The sequence below is a fragment of the Heteronotia binoei genome, chromosome 2 (assembly GCF_032191835.1).
Source record: "Heteronotia binoei isolate CCM8104 ecotype False Entrance Well chromosome 2, APGP_CSIRO_Hbin_v1, whole genome shotgun sequence".
NCBI classification, from domain to species: Eukaryota; Metazoa; Chordata; class Lepidosauria; order Squamata; family Gekkonidae; genus Heteronotia; species Heteronotia binoei.
The window spans coordinates 32,459,757-32,478,774 of NC_083224.1; the positions used below are offsets into that span (position 1 = coordinate 32,459,757).

Below are 19,018 nucleotides of genomic sequence, written 5' to 3' on the forward strand. Positions count from 1 at the left end.
TTAAATAAGTAATGTAATTCTAAATAAATCTGTCTTCAACTGCCTCTTAAAGATCAAAAAATGAGGGGCCGGGTGCACCTCCCTGAGGAAGTTGTTCCATAATTATGGGGCTGTCCCTGAAAACGCCCTCTATCATGTGTCCACCAAATGAGTTTCTTTGATTGGTGGGACAGTCAAGAGAACCTCTCCTTATGATCTTTATGATTGATTTATATGATTCGTGGCTGATTTAATTGCCTATTTAAACAATTGCCTGCTGCAGTTACAGTGCCCAGGGAACTAACCTGCTGAACTGCTGGAAATGGGTTGACGAACAGTTCAACAAATCATTGAAAAATCAGCTCATTTTTAGTGACCAGGGAATAGTACATGAGCCAAACTAGAGAGTATTCAAGCATCCTTAATATATTCTCACACAAGTAGTTTTGAATACTCAACATGTTGCCTGCTTTTCCTTTCAGCTATCACCACCTATAATTTCTTTTTCCCAGACATACCATGAAATAGAAAAAGATACAGAGCTCAGTTCCTGAAAAATTTAGGTTTCTCTTGAAAGGTTAATCACTTCTTTTCTGAGAGCCAGTTTGGTGTAGTGGTTAAGTATGTGAACTCTTATTTGGGAGAACCGGGTTTGGTTCCCCACTTCTCCACTTGCAGCTGCTGGGATGGCTTTGGGTCAACCATAGCTCTCGCAGAAGTTGTCCTGGAAAAGGCAGCTTCTGTGTGAGCTCTCTCAGCCCCACCTACCTGTTGTAGGGGGGAAGGTAAAGCAGATTGTAAGCCGTTCTGAGACTCTGGTTCAGAGAGAAGGGTGGGGTATAAATCTTTGGTCTTCTTTTTCTTCTTCTTTCCTTAATCTGTTACTGATTTACTGGAATGTATCATGTTTGTTTAGATGTTTCCAAAATTTCTCTTCTTCTGTCCTTTTAATCCAATCTACTTCCATATACTTGGAGCATCTGTTACTATAGTCTCTGAGCATTTAATGTCTTCCTCCCTCTTGGGATAGGTATCCACTGTATCTGTATCCCAGTCCTATGGATAATAGAACACATGCACACACACACACTTACATCCAAACACAAAGGGATGTTAAATTGGTTATAAAGAAAGTGAATGAGATCAGCATTCACCATAGCCAATCCCGATGCAATTCGACAAAATGGAAATTAATAACAAAATGCTGGGGAATTTGCAAGCAGATCTCTAAAACATATCTTTTCCAATTGGTAGACAGCAGCCATGGTGGTCTTGGAATGGCATTATTTCTGGATGATGCTTCAGAAATCCCTACAATCTCTGTGGTCTTTACCATAGAGACATGGGAAATTCCCAGAGCATCACCATCAACATTATGTACCTCTCCATATTTTTTTCTTGTATTCCTCCTATGGGACACTGGGGAGGCTTTCTCCTTAGAGTTTCCCCCACTCAGACTGTCCCCTGGATCATTATGTGCCCATCTGTTGTCCACATGCCAAACAACTACTCCAAGGGATCAGCGGGAAAGCACAGAGGGCAAAGGGTTTTCACCCACAAGCCATCACGTTGCTCCAAAAAGGGGCTTCTATAGAACAATAAAACACTCAAAATATCAATTCAAAGATCTCCCTCTTTTCTCACTATTTCCCTCCTGTGTCTCATTCTGCTACTTTCCATAATGTTGCCAAATCTGTGTGAGAGAATTTCTAATGCATTCTTTTATAGGTTTGCTGTCATTTAATTTTTGATTTCCCACCTTTGTGGTTTGTGGAGAAACACTGTTAGTACAAAACAAAAACTTTCCCCATCCATTAGGTTGAGGTGATGAGGAAAAAGGGGTGGAGAGGAGTCAGATTCAGTGTGTACCAATGAAGACTTTCTGGTACAAGGTATGATTCAGCACAGCCATATCAACAGAAGAAGAGGATGTATTTTCTTAAAGTTTTGTGTTCTTTCTTTGGGTGCTCCTTTTCATTCCCCCTTACATCTATTGTGCTTGCCCAAAGGGAACACTTTCTTTATAAAGAGCCTTTATTCTTAGGTGTGTCATTTGCCTGCCCTCAGTGGGCAACCCCCCCTCGTTCCCCAGTCTCCCACCCATAATAATTTGAGAAGTACAACAAAAAAAGATGGGGAGGTAGAAAGTGTTGATGGTGATGCACTGGGAATTTCCCAAGTCTCTGTGGTATAAACCACAGAGATTGTAGGGATTCCTGAAGCATCATCCAGAAATAATGTCATTTTCTCCGACCCTCTACGCAGACATGACTTTGCATCCTCTGGGACATTCTAGCAATTTCCCCAGTGTCTATAATTTTACCATAGCAGCTGGGGAAATTCTAACCCTTTGGACAACTCTTGCCTATGTGGAGTTAACACTTTGCCATACTCTTTTACCATCTATTTGCCACCAAACCTCCTGGTGCAGCAAGGCTACAATTAATTTGATGATCGGTGTTCAGATACCCATCTTGTTAGTGCTCAACAGCTCTGCTCAACTCAGGGTTCCCCAGATCAGCTAGCATTTCCAATACAATACAGGAAAATGTATCATAGCCAACATTCAACAGTCATTGTACTGTGCTCTGCTAAACAATAATTTGCTGGTACAGCAGCTCATGGAATTGGAAGAGCTCTCAGATGGCTCTTAGGAGAGCCGTTGCAAGTGTTTGAAATTTGCCAAGGCCCTCAGCCTGCAAATATAAATTGGATTAAGCAGGCAGATTTGATTTGTGAATATGGAATAACTTACTTGTTTTCTGCTCCATCCTGAAAGGCGTGCCCTTTATCTGTCTTGGCTGGTTTGCTTATATGTCCCTTCCTCCCTCTTTTACACTCCAAGCTCTCATTACTCACAAATCATTATGATTTGTGAATGCTGAACACTTCCAAAAATCAATCCATTAAGGTGTCACAATTCATCCCAGGGCAGCTGTGTTGCAAATCACGGAAACACAAAAGGGAGCATTGCAGTAAGATGAACAGAAGGAGCACAATGACTTATTCAAGCCCACTAATCTTTTGCAGGATCCCCAGGACTTTCCAAATGGTGGCTCGCAATTCAACTTTGTTGTCTACAAGTACAAGCACTATCGGTGGCAGAAACGAATTTTGCAGGTAACGTCATGAATGATACTTTTCAAACACAATAGTTATGGAAGAAAGCCTGATGATTCATGTGGTTTAACCTCTAGCCTCAAGGAAGACTACAGATGATGATGAATCCTCAAATTTTGATATCCAAGGGACAGTTTCATACACTCCAATAATCCCTATTCAGCAACAACTGCCCAATAAATCTTTGTCCCTGCAGGGGTGGAATTCTAGCAGGAGCTCCTTTGCATATTAGGCCACCCCCCAAATGTAGCCAATCCTCCAAGAGCTTACAAAAAGAGCCTTGTAAGCTCTTAGAGGATTAGCCATATCAGGGGTGTGTGGCCTAATATGCACAGGAGCTCCTGCTAGAATTCCATCCCGGTCCCTGTATTTGCTTTTGGGGATTGTTTTAATAAAATTTTGTTATGGTGACATAAGTGCATATGAGAAGCCATGTTTGATCTGGCCAGTGACCCGTCCAGTCTGTGTCACACAGGTGCCATCAGAAGGTTCACCAGCAGCCCTCCCACTGTTGTCCCCAAACACCAAGAATACAGAGCATCACTGTCCCAGACATAGTTTTTTATTTATATGTTGTGGATAATAGCTAATCACGAACCTTTGCTTAATAAGTTTACCTTATCCCATCTTGAAGTTGACTATGCTTGTAGCTGCCATCACTTCCTGTGGCAGTGAATTCCACATGTTGATTAGTCTTCAGGTGAAGAAGTACTTCCTTCTGTCTCTTCTAAGCCTACTGCAAATTAATTTCATTGAATGTCCATGAGTTCTTGTATTGCAAGGAAGGGAGAAAAATACTTCTTTCTCTACCTTCTCTGTCTCATGCAAAATTTTGTAAATCTCTATTATGTCCCCCCTCAATCATCATTTCTCCGAGTTAAAGAGCCCTAACCTCTTTAACATTCCTTCCTAGGGAAAGAAATGCCTTAACCAGGGGATGTGGCCTAATATGCAAATGAGTTCAGTCATTTAAGTTGTCCTTTTTTGCACTTTTTCCAATGCTACAATATCTTTTTTGAGGCACGGTGAATATATTAAGGATTCTTGAATGCTCTCCAGTTTGGCTCATGTACTTCTCTCTGGACACAAAAAGAGAGCTACAGACTACAGTTGTCTCTACTGCACATGCATTTAAATGCATACACATGGATACTAAATTGGCATAGAATATGCAGCCATTTTGTACCCTGCAGTTGCTAAGTGCCCAGATCAGGATAGCCCAGGCTGGCTGGATCTTGTTAGACCTTGAAAGCTAAGCAGGATCAGCCCTGGCAAGTATGGGAGATCTCCAAGGAATACCAGGGCTGGGACTCAGAGTCAGGAAATGTCTCTTGCCTTGAAAAACCTATGGGGTTGCCATAAGACAGCTGTGACTGGGTGACAAAAAAAGAAGAAGCTGCTAAGTATGTTTTATTCTGCCAGTGTTGCACACAGTTATTAAATATGGCACACAACAGGCAGAGTAGACCCTCTAACACATGTAATGTGGGTAGATGTTGGGCAGTGATTTTTTTTGTCTGAGGACTGAAATGCTTACAAGTGTGTCCATATTTTCATCTATGAAATATTGGAGGGTATGAAGTTCACAAATTCAGTAGAATCAAAGCCTGTCTTGGACTGTACTACTTCTATGTAGTGGGGTGTGGAGAAACCACGTGCTTACCCATTTTAAAAATCCCATGCTAATATAGAACTAGCACGACAGGGAGTCCATTCTTTACAAATGTGTTAGTTTGCTGTGTGCTGAGAGGCACATAGCCCTGCTGGATCAGACCAATGGTCCATCTAGTGCAGCATCCTGTCTCACACAGTGGCCAACCAGTTCCTCTGGAAAGCTAACAACAGGGCATAGAGGCTGAGGCCTTCCTCTGATGTTGCCTTCTGGCACTGGGATTCAGATGTTTAGTGCCTCTGAATGTGGAAGTTTCCTATAGTCATTGATGAACATATCCAGGGCTTTTTTTCTGGACAAAGAGGTGCAAGAAAAGAAGGAAATGAAGGAGAAACACACAGGTTCCCCTCATGAACTTTTAAACATGTTTTGAGAATTTTGTTTCCACAAAAGAGGTTCTGGAACTCTGTTCCACCATGTTCCCCCAGAAAAAAAGCTCTGAACATATCATCCATGAATCTATTGAATTCCCTTTCAAAGCTGTTTATTCTTGTGATTTATTCCCCCTTTAAAACTATATATTCCTGTAACCATATGAGTTTCTCCCATATCAGTGGGCATGGCAGTAAATTGCCTGAGAAGTATGAAAAATGACCATTTCCATTCAAAGAACACTGCTTCATTCTTATGTTAGGGTACACATGAAAGCTTCGTGCTGCACTGTGGCTCAGAAACAATAAACCCCACCATGGGTCTTGTAGGGAGGTGCTGGCGTCCACATCTGCTGACTTACCAGTGTATCTTGAAGAACCACCTCCTCTGATTCTGTCCATCCTCTCTGTTAAGACCTTCCCTGCAAGCCCTGCTCTGAGACCCAGTTTGGTGTAGCAGTTAAGTGTGTGGACACTTATCTGGGAGAACTAGGTTTGATTTAGGGTGTGCAAAAAAAAAATATTCAAAATTATTTGGATTTGGAAATATACGGGGCCAAAATATTCAGAATACCGCATATTTCTGAATACCGGTATTCAGAATAGCTGTATATATGGGAGATATATGGCTATTTCTGAATATACAGCCCCATTATACCCTATGGGCTATTGAAATCAATGGCAAAATAGGGTGTATTGGAAGCTGCCTGGAGGGGAGAGGGTTTGAGGGAGAGCCCCCAAAATTGTGGGGAACCTGCAGGGGACTCTCCCTTACAAACCCCCCAAGTCCCAAAAAGATTGGGCCAGGGGGTCCCTGTCTATGGGCTCTCCAAAAGGTCCATTGCTACCAATGCTGGGGAAAGCCCAATTAGCCACTTCCTCCACTATAATTGCTGTGGGAAAAGTGGCTCTGGCCAGAAGGGGGTTTTAGGGAAAGTGCAAGGCAGCTTCAGGGACTCCCCCACATGCAATCCCCCATGGCCCAAAAAGACTGCACCCATCTGCGGGCACCCCAAAAGTAACACTGTTCCCAAAGGTGAGAAAAAATCAATTAGCCACTTCCCCCACTGTAATTATTGTGGGAAAAGTGGCTCTGGGGAGCGGGGTTTTTTGGGGAGAGTCCCCAAAACTGCTGTGCAGCTTCAGGGCACTGTCCCACACAAGGCCCAAAAAAATTGGACCAGGGGTCCAATTCCTGGGGCACCAAAACCAAACCTAACTTCAGATCAGAGAATCTCTATAGAACCCCAATGCTCTAAATCTATCTACCCTGGCGCCAATATAAACCTATGTACTCTGGCACCAATATAAACCTAGTTGCCAACTTCAGTTTCACACAAGATACAATCTGCTCAAGGTCTGCTCTGCAGACCTGGCTGCAGGAAACCAGGTGCCAGCTCTCCAGCCCTGCCCCAAACAACACGGGGAGAGCTGGCCAAGCACTCCAAGCATGCTGGTTCTGGGTCTCTCACCCAGATGCTAGCTTCTCTGCCACAGAACACACAATCTACAGATGCCGGCTCTCCAGCTCTGCCCCAAACAACATGGGGAGAGCTGGCGAAGCACACCAACCATGCCGGTTCTGGGTCTCTCACCCAGATGCCAACTTCCCTGCCACGGAACACACAATCTACAGATGCCAGCTCTCCAGCCCCGCCCCAAACAACACAACTCTCAAACAAGAGAAGCAGTGGACCACACCTAGCTCCATATCATTCTGTATCTGACACAAAGCAAGAAGCATTTAGACTTACCTTGAGCGATGGATGGTTGGCTGGTCCAGGTTCTTTGGCATCAGGGTGCACCACGAGGAGGCGAGCCAGAGTTGCACCCCAGATGAAGAAGATCACTGGGAGGGCCTCAGATTGTGAGAGGAAGGGAACCATTCCTTCTCTCTCAGCTCAGCAGCAACGCACCTGCTATCACTGCCCCATTAGAGGGATCTCAGCCTAGGTATGGCTGCTGGCTGCCTGTCATCATCACTGGCACATCCCTCTTCTTTCCTCCTGCCCCTGAAAAAAAAACTGGGTTATCTTGGCTGGGCCTATGGGTGCTGTCGGTTACAGTGGGGGCTGCAATGGCCCTTTCAGTATTATTAGACATGTGTGGATGGGAACTGGGAAAATTTGGATCTGTGGGCTGGGGAAATTTGGATCGCTTTTAATTTTAAATCATTCATTTAAATTTTAATTTTAAATCATTCATCAGCATTTAAATCAGCATTAATGTTTTGTTTTGGGATGGATGAGGGGTGGGTGGTGCACTGCCAAACAGTTTGTGAGTGAGTTTTTGGGCTGTCTTTGGACTCTAGTCTACGTTTAGTGGGAGAGCGTTTTACAACCACCTTCCAAGCGCGGACCAAGAGAGGAAGCAGGCAGAAGTAGGTGCTCACTTCATTCACTCTCAAAGTCTACATTTGGAGAGCTGAACAGAGGCAAATTGACCTTCAGGAAGACCAGCTGCTCAACTGTCCAGGGTTGCAGGTGACTGCGATGTGGGCAGACAATGTTGCCCATATGTGAAAAGACATGCTCGCTCTGCATGCTCGTCGGTATGCATGAAAGGAATGCCTGGGCCACAGCAGAGAGGGCCGGCCAGACTGCCTCCTTCGCGGTCCAGTAGTTCAAAGGAGACATTTCCTGCGACTCGTTGGGCTCCAAAAGATAGTCCCTCACCATCACAGCACCCGTCTCTGCTCTCAGGGGCCTACTGCTCCCAGAGGGGCCAAGGAGCCGCTCGATGAGTGTCATCTTGGCACTCTTCTTGGCGTGAGTCTGGTGGGAAACACTGCCTAGCTGGGGAAGTTGGGAATGAACAGCAGTGGAAGTGGCAGATGAGCTGCTTCCACCCCCCTCCTCCTCAGCTACTGGCACTGGGCCCGCCCTGACTCTGCAGCGCTCGACCTTCTGAGAGAGCTCGTCTCACCAGCGATCGAGCTCGTTGGCCCGCTTGCCGATCGTACCGTTAAGGCGCGGGTCTAACATGGTCGCCTGTCATTGTCTGTTTCTCACGCAGCAGGTATGAGTCCGTATTGCTGTGTGAGAAGTGGCCCGTGATGTGCCGACATTTCTACAGCAGAAGTTGGTACTCATGGGTTGTGTCAAGATACCGATGATCCTGGCTTTTTTTCTGGTCCAATGCGTCCTTAACCACCAGGTGGAGGTGGGCCATGCAAGGAAGGTGTTTTAGGCCCTGATGCTGGACCACCGCCTTGATGTTGGAGCTACCATCAGTCACGAAGCCCGTGGAGATGTCCCTGCCACCCAGCCCTCTAACTGTCGTAAGAGGATGGCTCCGAGAGTGTCCGCCATGTGTGGTGCGTCGACTGCTTTGGTGTGCAGCAAGGCCCAGTGATAGCTGGCCTGGCGGCCCTGACCCTGCCTGCCGCTACTGTCACCCTCACCCTGCAGCTCACTGGGTTGCCACCAATGTGCAGTCAGGGAGAGATACCCTTCGAATGCATGTTGGGAGCTCCAGATATCTGAGGTGAAATGAACAGTCCCCCGGGCAGCACAGGACAAAAGCTCCTTCACCACAGATCTGGTCAGCCTGAAAAAGGATGGGACAATGGTCCTGCTAATGGTGTTTCTAGCAGGAACTCTGTACCAGGGCACCAGGTACTCGAGCAACCCTGGCACCCCAGGATTCTCGACCACTGAAAATGGAAGCCCATGGGCAACTGATCTGGCAAGGTTCCAGGCGATCATCCTCATTCCGTACCTGATTCCCCCCTCTTGCCACCCCTACCAAACATCTCAGGTAGAGATGCCTGGCGTCCCTGCTCTGCCACGGAACTCTCCTGGAGAGGTCTAGAGGTAGTCGTGGCGGGACGGACTTCCTGGCTGGGTGGTGTTGGCCGCTTGGGCACCCCAGCACCAGCCTGCTTCTTCCCCTTAAGAAGCACTGCCTGGTGGTGCTTCCGCAGGTGGTTCCTCATCCCCCCTGGAGTCAGGTGGGCAGGGTCCCACCCACGACTGATCCTGGCCCTGCACAACTGGCACTGCGCATAGCGTGGATACTCCTTAAGTCAGAAATGCTTCCAGACTTCGGAGGTGTACGGATGCCCAAGCTGACCAGCATCCTGGGTGTCCAGAGCCACTTCCTGTGAGGTGCTCAGGGCAGACACATCATGTCTCGGGGCGGCAGGAGGGGCTGGCCGCTGGGGAGAAGTGGGCAGAGATGGAGGCACCTTGTGTGTTTCCATCTCTTTCCCCTCCATGCCATGTGGCCTCCCTTCCTGGCCATCCCCTGAAGGACTGCTGGTGCCCGAAGGAACTGAAGAAGGGGGCTGGTTCTCCTCAACCAGCTTCTCCTCCAGCTCCTGCACGACACTCTGCACCCTCCTTGGGGTGATTGTTTTAGAAAGAAAACTGTTTCCAAAGCTCATCTCCAAGGAGGACTGCTCTTGCTGCACCTCCTCCGGCTGCTGAGGTCGAGCGACATCAGTTGGAGGAGAGACTGCCCGAGCAGCAGACCCCTGCTCAGTGCCAGTCTGGTAAAGCTTAGGAGACTAGGTGATCCTGCCTCTACCTGGCTATAGCTTTTAAAAGGCTAAACGTCTCCTAACTAGATCCTGGGACAAACCGGATTTCCTTGCAAACTAGAAATCAGGTGTCCCCTATGACCAGAGAGAAGCTTTGGTTAACCCTATAGAAATCTAAGGATGCACCAGTTTTCAGTGGCTGAAAGCAATATGTTATATCCTCCTAGTTAAACTTCTCCTAACTAGATCCTGGGACAAACAGGATTTCCTTGCAAACTAGAAATCAGGTGTCCCCTATGAATAGAGAGAAGCTGTGGTTAACCCTATAGAAATCTAAGGATGCACTGGCTTTCAGTGGCTGAAAGCAATATGCACTGCAACCCTAGTCTCCTTAAAAGGGAGCCTGATGTGGCCTAGTAGTCACGCTGCCTTTTAAGAGAAACCTAAAATCTTTTTAAATTGCCCCTATCTGACCTAGTTGAATTTTGAAGGAATATAAAGCCCTAAACTGGATTATTTTTTTTAATTTCAAAAAACAATCCCTAAAAACACCCTTATTAGTGGAGCAGCCTATTTAGTGGCCCTAACCCTAACCCACCCCCAGCATAACCGCCTAACCCTAACCCCAAATAAGCTACCCACCCAAATCTGGATAAGTAAAGGGACTCTGAGTCTTAAAAAGTCCTTTTATTTTATTCTAACTAAAATAAAAAGAACTGTCTTACCTTAGATGTCTTCTCCAGGCAGGCCACACAAGGCTGAGAGAGAGCAGCAGCAGCTGAAGCCAAGGGCCAGCGCAACACAATCTCTCTCTCACCAACACAGCAGCAATGGAATGGAGTGCAGCCAGGCAGACTCCTTAAAAGGGTTCTCTGGCCCTACACAGAGCAGTTTCAAAAAACACCACTGCTCTGTGATTGGCCAGAGAACAGTGTTTACTTGGATACCCAAGTAAACAAAAGAACAACAATGTTGCTGATGGCTGGGGGATTAGCCCAGCCATCAGCTATACAACAGCCCTGCAAAGCATACATTTGCAATGCATTGTGCAAATGCATGCTTTGGATTGGCTGCTGGGGCTCCTCTCCCCCTCCCCCTCCCTCCCTGATCCCAGGGAGGCTATGGAAGAGGTGGGAAAAGGCTTCCAAAGGTGGGAAAGCAGGCAAGCAGCTTCCCCGAGGCTGTAAAACCTCCTTTCCCTCCTTTTAAATCGACTTCTGAACACTTCCGAATATTGATTTGGAAGTATATGGAAGCCGTATATGGCTCCCGCATAATGCCTGCAAATTGGATTCGGAAGTATACAGCACCGTATATTTCCGAATCAGGGGGTGATTGGCGGTCTGTTCGGTTCGGCCGAACTGAATGCACACCCCTAGTTTGATTCTCCACTCCTCTGCATACACCTGCTGATGTGACCTCGAGTCAGTTAAAGTTCTCTCAAAGCTGTTCTGCTCAAGAGCAGTTCTGGGAGAGCTCTCTCAGCCCCACCTACCTCACAGAGTGTCTGTAAAAGGGAGGGGAAGGGAAAGGAGATTGTAAGCCGCTCAGAGACTCCTTTGGGTAGTGAAGGGCGGGGTATACATCCAATTTCTTTTTCTTCTCTTTTCTCTGTACCTCTGCTGTCACAGCTGAGCTCAGTGTGGCACCTTGCCTACAGAACACCCTTCCCCTTGAGGCTTGCCTGACACCAGTGCTTCTCTCTTTTAGGCACCAGGCCAAAACACTGCTGTGGTGCCAGGCTTTTAATGATGGGGACTTTTCTCTTATCCTTTTTTATAGTGTGATTTTAGACTGAAAACTGTCAAATTCACTTTGTGCTGTTCAGTGTTCTCCAGCTGGGCTTTTTAAATGCTGGGTTTTAATTGTGTGTTATGTATAAAGTGCAGTCATGTCGCAGCCCACTTTCAGCAACCCCAGCAAGAGGCTTTTGAGGCAAGTGATTAAGCAGAGGTGGTTTGCTGTTGCCTGCCTCTGCAGAGCCTTCCTTGGTGGTCTCCCTTCCAAGCTCTGACCCTGCTTAGCTTTTGAGACCTGTTGAGATTAGGCTATACCCTGCTGCCTTCCCTCCCTGGATTTTAATTACCTGCTTTTAATTTTATGTTGTGTATTGAGCTTTATTTTATGAACCACCTCTGGCATGTAACCTGGAGAGGTGGCATAGAATCGTTCTAAACAAAGAAATTTTAGACGTGTGTGAACTTAATACTGTCATCCTTCATAAGTGATTGCTGACATTCTCTGTATTTGGAATCTGCATAAAATATGTATAAAATACTCATCTAACTCTCCTTTTGTTTGCATTTTGTTGGAATTCACTGACACAGGAGGTGGTGACGGCTGCCAGCATAGACAGTTTCAAGAGGGGACTGGATAAACATATGGAGCGGAGGTCCATCAGTGGCTATTAGCCACAGCATATTGCTGCAACTCTCTGTCTGGTGCAGTGATGTTCTGTATTCTTGGTGCTTGGGGGAGGGGGCACAGTGGGAGGGCTTCTAGTGTCCTGGCCCCACTGGTGGACCTCCTGATGGCACTTGGTTTTTTTGACCACTGTGTGACACAGAGTGTTGGACTGGATGGTCCATTGGTCTGATCCAACATGGTTTCTCTTATGTTATCTTTTTAACCCTTTTGCTATCCCCTTCGTTTGCAGCTCTGCCTCCCTTCCTGCTGAAACTTGGAAGTCTTTAATAATTAGCTCAGGAAGCCACCTGTTTATAGGTTTAGCAATTCTGCTCCATCAGCTGGTCAAGAGCGAATCCCCCCCCCCCCGCCCTGCCTTTCAACCACTTGCTATATAGTCTTGCATGATGATTAGAAATCAATACTGGGTACTGGAGTGAGACCGTCAATGCTCCGGCCTGCAATTTTATTATATAGTAGGTTTAAAGCATCGCAGAAACGAGACCATAGTGATAACAGTTCTTTATTAGGGGCAGCGTAGTGATGGCTGCTTCCAACAAAAACTGACTAAGGGCCTGCGGGCCAACCCTATATACAACTCTAATCTCCTGCGCTAGCTTGCCATTGGTTCATTCAAACAGGCAGGGGTCTGTGATTGGTGTAGGATGGCAGGTATTTGGATCCCACTACCCATTGTTCTCCAGTCCCCAAGCTCTGCTCTCCTGGCTCCAATGAGCTGGCAGGAATCACATAATTTAAGGCACATACATAACATCCCTCTCCTCTAAGTTCGCAAGCCCTACTGCACATAGTCCTGTAGGTATGCTCGCTTGCGGCGCTTGCGTGTTGACCGCCTGAGCTCTGGAGCCTCCGGTGGGGAGGTCGCAGCCTTGGGTGCTGCATGCTGGGGCCCGGGTGGCATTGGCGCCACGGCCAGTGGTTCAGGGTCTTCCTAATTCTCGGTTCCGGCCGGATGTTCCGATTCACCTTGCGGCTCGGGTGTTCATTGAGCTGTGGTCGCCGGGGCAGTTGCTTCTTCCATCTCCGCCTCTGTTGGTCGGCGGGTCACCGGGGCTTGCTGTTCTGCCCTCTGGTGCCTCGCGGGGCCGTAACTGGTCTATGTGTCACCTCATTGTGAATCCCTCTTCTGAAGTGACCACATACATTAAGGCCCCCAGTACCCTGGAGACTCAGGCCTGCATCCATGCTTAGCAGTGGAACACCTCAGGATTTGAGTCTTAGGCTGGTCAGTTGTAAAGGCAACTGGACAAGGGGCTGTGATCAGCCAGTGAGGCTAGGCTCCTTGTGGGAGACAGGGCTGTGTATAGCCTCTGTCTGAAAGAGAGAGTTTTAAGGCAGTTTGAAACTCTCTGAGAGAGATTTTGCCAGCACAACCAGGCAATCTCCTGTGTCTAAACTGAGTTCACACCAACACATAAAAAGGGAGGACTGGATTCTGGTGGTCAGTAGGGTACCCAAAACTCAGACCAGAAGACTAGCTGGAGGGCTGAGACACATCCAGTGTGGGATGTGAGTCCTGGAAAATAGCTAGTAGTGTGTCTGTGAGGGAGAATGAGCTGACACCAGTCAGAAGTTCTCTGTGTGTGTGAGGAGTGAGTCAGTTTGTTATTTTTATGATTTTAAAAAGTCAAAGCCAGGGCTAAACAACTGAGCTGTAGAGCATTCTGAGTGCCCAGAAGGCACATCCTGCCTGAAGTAGAATCTAGTAGGATTCTGAAGCCTGCCTGTTTGTTATGTTAAAGATCTTCTGTCAAAGTTATTGTTACATTTTACCTCAGCCTGCCCAATCTCTGTGAAGTGCTGTTTGATAATTCTGCCATCCATCTGCCTGCCAACTGATTCTTTGTTATTGATTAGTTATAATCAATATTATTTGTGATCCCTCTCCCTTGCCTTATGTTATCTAATAAATATTTTTGTGGGTTTTGACTTTAAAACTGTCTGGTGCCAATTTTTGAGAGTTCTGACAGAATTTCTGTGAGTGTGACTGAGGGACTGAGGGAAGGTGACTGGGGAGAAATTTAAAGTCGCCCTCCCAAGTAGGCTCTGACCTGATCCCTCACACATGGCCTTGCAGAGCCTTGTTGATTGTACATTTGTAATCTGCACAAAACGTGCACGCTGCCATTGGGCTTTACTGGGGTGACTATGGGGGTTTCCCATTTGACGTTCGCCACCGGCTCCAGTACCCCTTGAGCCACGAGGCGGTCCAACTCCTCCTCTATCTTGGGCTTTAATGTCAGGGGCACCCACTGGACCTTCAGCCTGATAGGCTGCACATTGGGATCTAGTTGCAGGGTCACTGGTTCTCCCACGTATGTACCCAGGTTGCTGTAGAAAATGGCGGGGAATTCCTCGCACACCCTCTGAACCAGGACTGCCCCAGTAGACTGTACAGGTCCCCCTTGACTACTATCAGGGGAAACAAGTGGGAAAACTGGCCGTATTTGACATGGACATTCCTATTTCCCGTACTCCGACCTCCCTCTTCTGAAAGTTCCAGACTACGAAGGGGGATGGGCTCAACTGAGCTTCCCTTCCTGGACACACAGTTCCCTGAATGTCTGGGCCGATATTAACCTTTGGCTCGCCCTAGAATCAACCTCCATCTGGCAGGGCCTGCCTGTGAGCACAGTCACCTTGTACTTGCCCAAGGAGGGCATGGGGAGCTGGCATACCTGGTCCCTCGCTGTGGTGAGTGCCTGGATGTCCTCCAAAAATGCAACCTCGTGGCAGTGGCCATCTTTCTGTTGCAGTTTTCCGCCAGGGTGCAGCGACTTCAATCGACACACCCATGCAAGGTGTCCCATTTTCCCACACGTGGCAGATGGCACGTGGTAGTGGAGGTAGAAGTTGAGCCTGTTCTCCGATCTCTCCCACCTCTCCGGTTGGGTGGGATCGAGCTCTGGCAGTTGCCCATGGGGCCCGAGCGCCAGGACCATATCGGAAGCAGGGGTACTGGAGGAGCTGGAAGCTTGGTCTTAGCTCATCTTTGGTCCTGGTGTAGCGCTTCTTTAGCGGTGGTGGTGCGATGCGTGGAACTGGGTCGCTGTGGCGTGGTGCTGGTTGCTTAGTCGCCTACTAGGATCCTATCCTCCTTGCCACTACTATATAGTGCAGGGGTGACCAATGGTAGCTCTCCAGATGTTTTTTGCCTACAACTCACATCAGCCCCAGCCAGCATGGCTGATGGCTGGGGCTGAGGGGAGTTGTAGGCAAAAAACATCTGGAGAGCTACCGTTGGCCACCCTGATATAGTAGGTTTAAAGCATCGCAAAGACGAGACCATAGTGATAACTCTTTATTAGGGACAGCATGGTGATGGCTGCTTCCAACAAAGACTGACTAAGGGCCTGCAGGCCAAACCTATATACAACTCTAGATCTCCCATGCTAGCTTGCCATTGGTTCATTCAGACAGGCAGGGGTCTGTGATTGGTGTAGGGCGGCAGGTATTTGGATCCCACTACCCATTGTTCTCCAGTCCCCAAGCTCTGCTCTCCTGGCTCCAATGAATCGGCAGGAATCACATAATTTAAGGCACATGCATAACAGATTTTCATTGCCAATTGTATCCTGCTGTACATACAACTCACAGCAAAGAAGAGGTCTCTTTGTCTGAGAGGGACCACCTCTGTCTTTCTTTATTGGGCATGTCCAAGCAGAATTATACCAGCTGCACAGACAGCCACTGGAGGGCCTGCATGACATCTGCACTTGACGGCAAGCCATTTTTGGCAGGTGCCCAGGACTATGATGCCAACAGCAGTTCTGGCAATTTAGAAAAAGTACTTTAACTTCTGATGAATTCTGCCTGTCGTGTCCCTTAGCACAAGCACCACCTTCAGTGTGTGTGAGTCAGAAAGGTTCCTGAACTGTCCTACTCCCGTTTACACTCTTCTTGGCCCGTTCTTCAATGAAATTAGGAGGGTATGAGTCTGCCTAGGACAGTACCATTTGTAGGGTTGCCAATCCCCAGTTGGGGGCAGGGGATCCCCCGGTTTGGAGGCCCTCCCCCTGCTTCAGGGTCATCAGAAAGCGGGGGGGGGGGGAGGGAAATATCTGCTGGGCACTCCATTATTCCCTATGGAGACCGGTTCCCATAGCGTATAATGGAGAATTTATCTGCCAGTATCTGTGGCTCTGAAGGGGCTGTTTCTTCAGGTAGAGGTGCCAGATTTTCAGTATAGCATCCAGTGTCTCTTCTCAAAATGCCCTCCAAGTTTAAATATGATTGGACAAGGGGATCCAATTCTTTGAGCCCCCAAAGAAGCTGCCCCTATCCTTCATTTCCAATTGAGGAAAGGCATTTAAAAGGTGTGCAGTCCCTTTAAATGTGACAATCAGAACTCCCTTTGGAAGTCAGTCATGCTTGTCACACCCTTGCTTCTGGCATCACCCCCGATGTCTCCTGGCTCCACCCCCAAAGTCCCCAGATATTTCTTGAATTGGACTTGGCAACCCTAACCATTTGGCACTGAACTGGAAGCAGAACTCCTCCCATACTGATTTCAATGTGTTGCTCCCATGCTGCTTTTTGCCATTTGGGCACCTGTATGTTTCCCCCTATACAGCAAACAGCAGTTCTGGGGCAGCAATTTATATTGGGGGGAAAGTGCATGTGCATACCCATTTTAACTTTCTTTTTCTTTTTTTAAAAAAATGGGAATCTCATTCAGAGAAATCCTGTACCTTGTTTGCATTAGCCAATGAATCTGTAAAAGACCTTTTCTCTAATTTCTCTAGTTGCTTGTGCATCTCTTCTACTTGCACCCTCACTGTGCAGTGAAATTCAGTCGGTATAAGCCAGGGAATGCAAACAAACAACTGTTATTAGAACTGCTATTTAGCTGGCTATCGGCTGAAACAGATTAAATGAACTAGAAAGCAACTAAAGTTGTGTGTGTTAATTCTCTTCCAAAATGTTTTAGTGTGAACTGCCTTGCTCCGGTCTTGCAAGCTGAGGGCTGTGGCTTCCTTTACAGAGTCCATCTCTCTCATGTTTGGTTTTCCTCTTTTCCTGTTGCCTTCAACTTGTTGAAGTGGTTAAGTGGTTAAGAGCGGTGGACTCTAATCTGGAGAACTCGGTTTGATTCCCCACTCCTCCTCCACATGCAACTGGCTGGGTGACCTTGGGTCTGTCACAGTTCTCTCAGAACTCTCTCAGCCCCATCTACCTCACAAGGGTGTCTGTTGTGCGGAGAGGAAGGGAAGGTGATACTAAGTCACTCCAAGACTCCTTTGGGAAGTGAAGCATGGGGTATAAAACCAACTCCTCCTCCATCTTTTCCATTGACCCTTGTCTTCTCATAATGGCAACTAAACTTAGTTATGACAAAAGCTGTAATTGTATGTACACACTCAGCCCCACTCAGCCCCACCACCTGGTAGTGTAAAAGGCTTAATGAAATCAGTGGGGAAAAATTTAAAAAGTGACAACTTACGCTGCTTTCAACGAGAGCTGGTCATGACCAATTTTAACTCGATTGTGCCAATATATTTTAGCTTGACAGGCAGCAATCTAGAAGTGGAGGAAAGTTGCCAGATTTCCCTTGGCAAAGCTCTTGCCGCTTTAACAGCTGCACAATGGATCCAAGAATTAAACACAGGCTTTTCTCATACTAACTCTTCACGGCAGAAAGAGTTTCTCCTTCTCTTGCCTGATTATTATGCAGCTGTCATAGACACAAGAGCCAGAGCATTAAAAAAAGATAACTGTGCTCCACAGCAGCATTGCTGCCTTTACCTTTCATTTCTGTCCTTTCGTTTCCCCCGGCTAGCTCTTCCATCAAATCTGATCCCTTCTAGCCGCCGACCGTGATTTAATTCACTTTCCAGATGAGATAGGGATAACTAACATATGAACTTGGTATTTGCCGGTTCGTATAGGGTTAACTCAGGCGTTCCATTAGCTCAGTTGGGGGACTCAGCTTTCGACATCAAAGCAGCAATGGGGCCTTTCAACACTGCTGGTGGCAAGCACTCTCAACGCATCAAGAGTACCTGCAACAACCCGGGCTTGTTTCATGGGCAGCTTCAGGGCATTGGGCCCGAGATCTGAAGCGATCAGATTCAACCTGACTTGGGCCTGCTGGGGAGAAGCACACACCTCTGTCCTCTCAAGGGTGCTGCTGCAATAGGCATGGAAATACAACCTGATAATAATATATGTTTGTTATGAAGTAAGCGTCGTCGTCATCAGTGAGAGGCTTACTAGGGTTGCCAATCCCCACTTGGGGGCAGGGATCCCCCGGTTTGGAGGCCCTCCCCCCGCTTCAGGGTCATCAGAAAGTCGGGGGGGGGGGGCGCGAGGGAAATTGCTGCTGGGCACTCCATTATACCCTATACCCATAGTGTATAATGGAGAATTGATCCATGGGTATCTGGGGCTCCAGAGGGGCTTTTTTTTGAGGTAGAGGCACCAAAATTTCAACATAGCATCTGATGCCTCTCCTCAAAACACCCGCCATGTTTCTAAAAGATTGGACCAGGGGGGCAATTCTATGAGCCCCCAAAGAAGGTGCCCCTATCTGCCATCTATGGAAGGAAGGCATTTAAAAAGAGCACAGTCCTAAATATGATTGCCAGAACTCCTTTTGGAGTTGAGTCGTGCTTGTCACACCCTTGCTCCTGACTCCACCCCAATGTCTCCTGGCTCCATCTCCAAAGTCCCCAGATATTTCTTGAGTTGGACTTGGCAACCCTAAGGCTTAATGCCAGGACAATCACTTTTGTTTGGCTCCTTTCCTGGAGCATGACGACCTAGCAATGGTGATCCATGCAACGGTCACCTCGAGGTTGGACTACTGTAATGCCCTCTACGTGGGGCTGCCCTTGTGCTGAACCTGGCAGTTGCAGTTAGTGCAGAATGCCGTGGCCCGGTTGTTATATATATAAAATTTTTTTGCCACTGTGTGACACAGAGTGTTGGACTGGATGGGCCATTGGCCTGATCTAACATGGCTTC

General features: G+C 47.5%; 1 protein-coding gene across 1 annotated transcript in view; it reads left to right on the plus strand.

The window, feature by feature from the left end:
• The first annotated feature begins 1,850 nt into the window (after positions 1-1,850).
• LOC132567286 (formin-F-like) overlaps positions 1,851-19,018 on the plus strand; it is a 102,332-nt gene continuing 85,164 nt past the window's right edge. Inside the window, exons 1-2 of the mRNA XM_060232971.1 lie at positions 1,851-1,871; positions 2,968-3,099. Coding sequence (XP_060088954.1) covers positions 1,851-1,871; positions 2,968-3,099 — 153 coding nt within the window. The remainder of the gene's footprint in view (positions 1,872-2,967; positions 3,100-19,018) is intronic.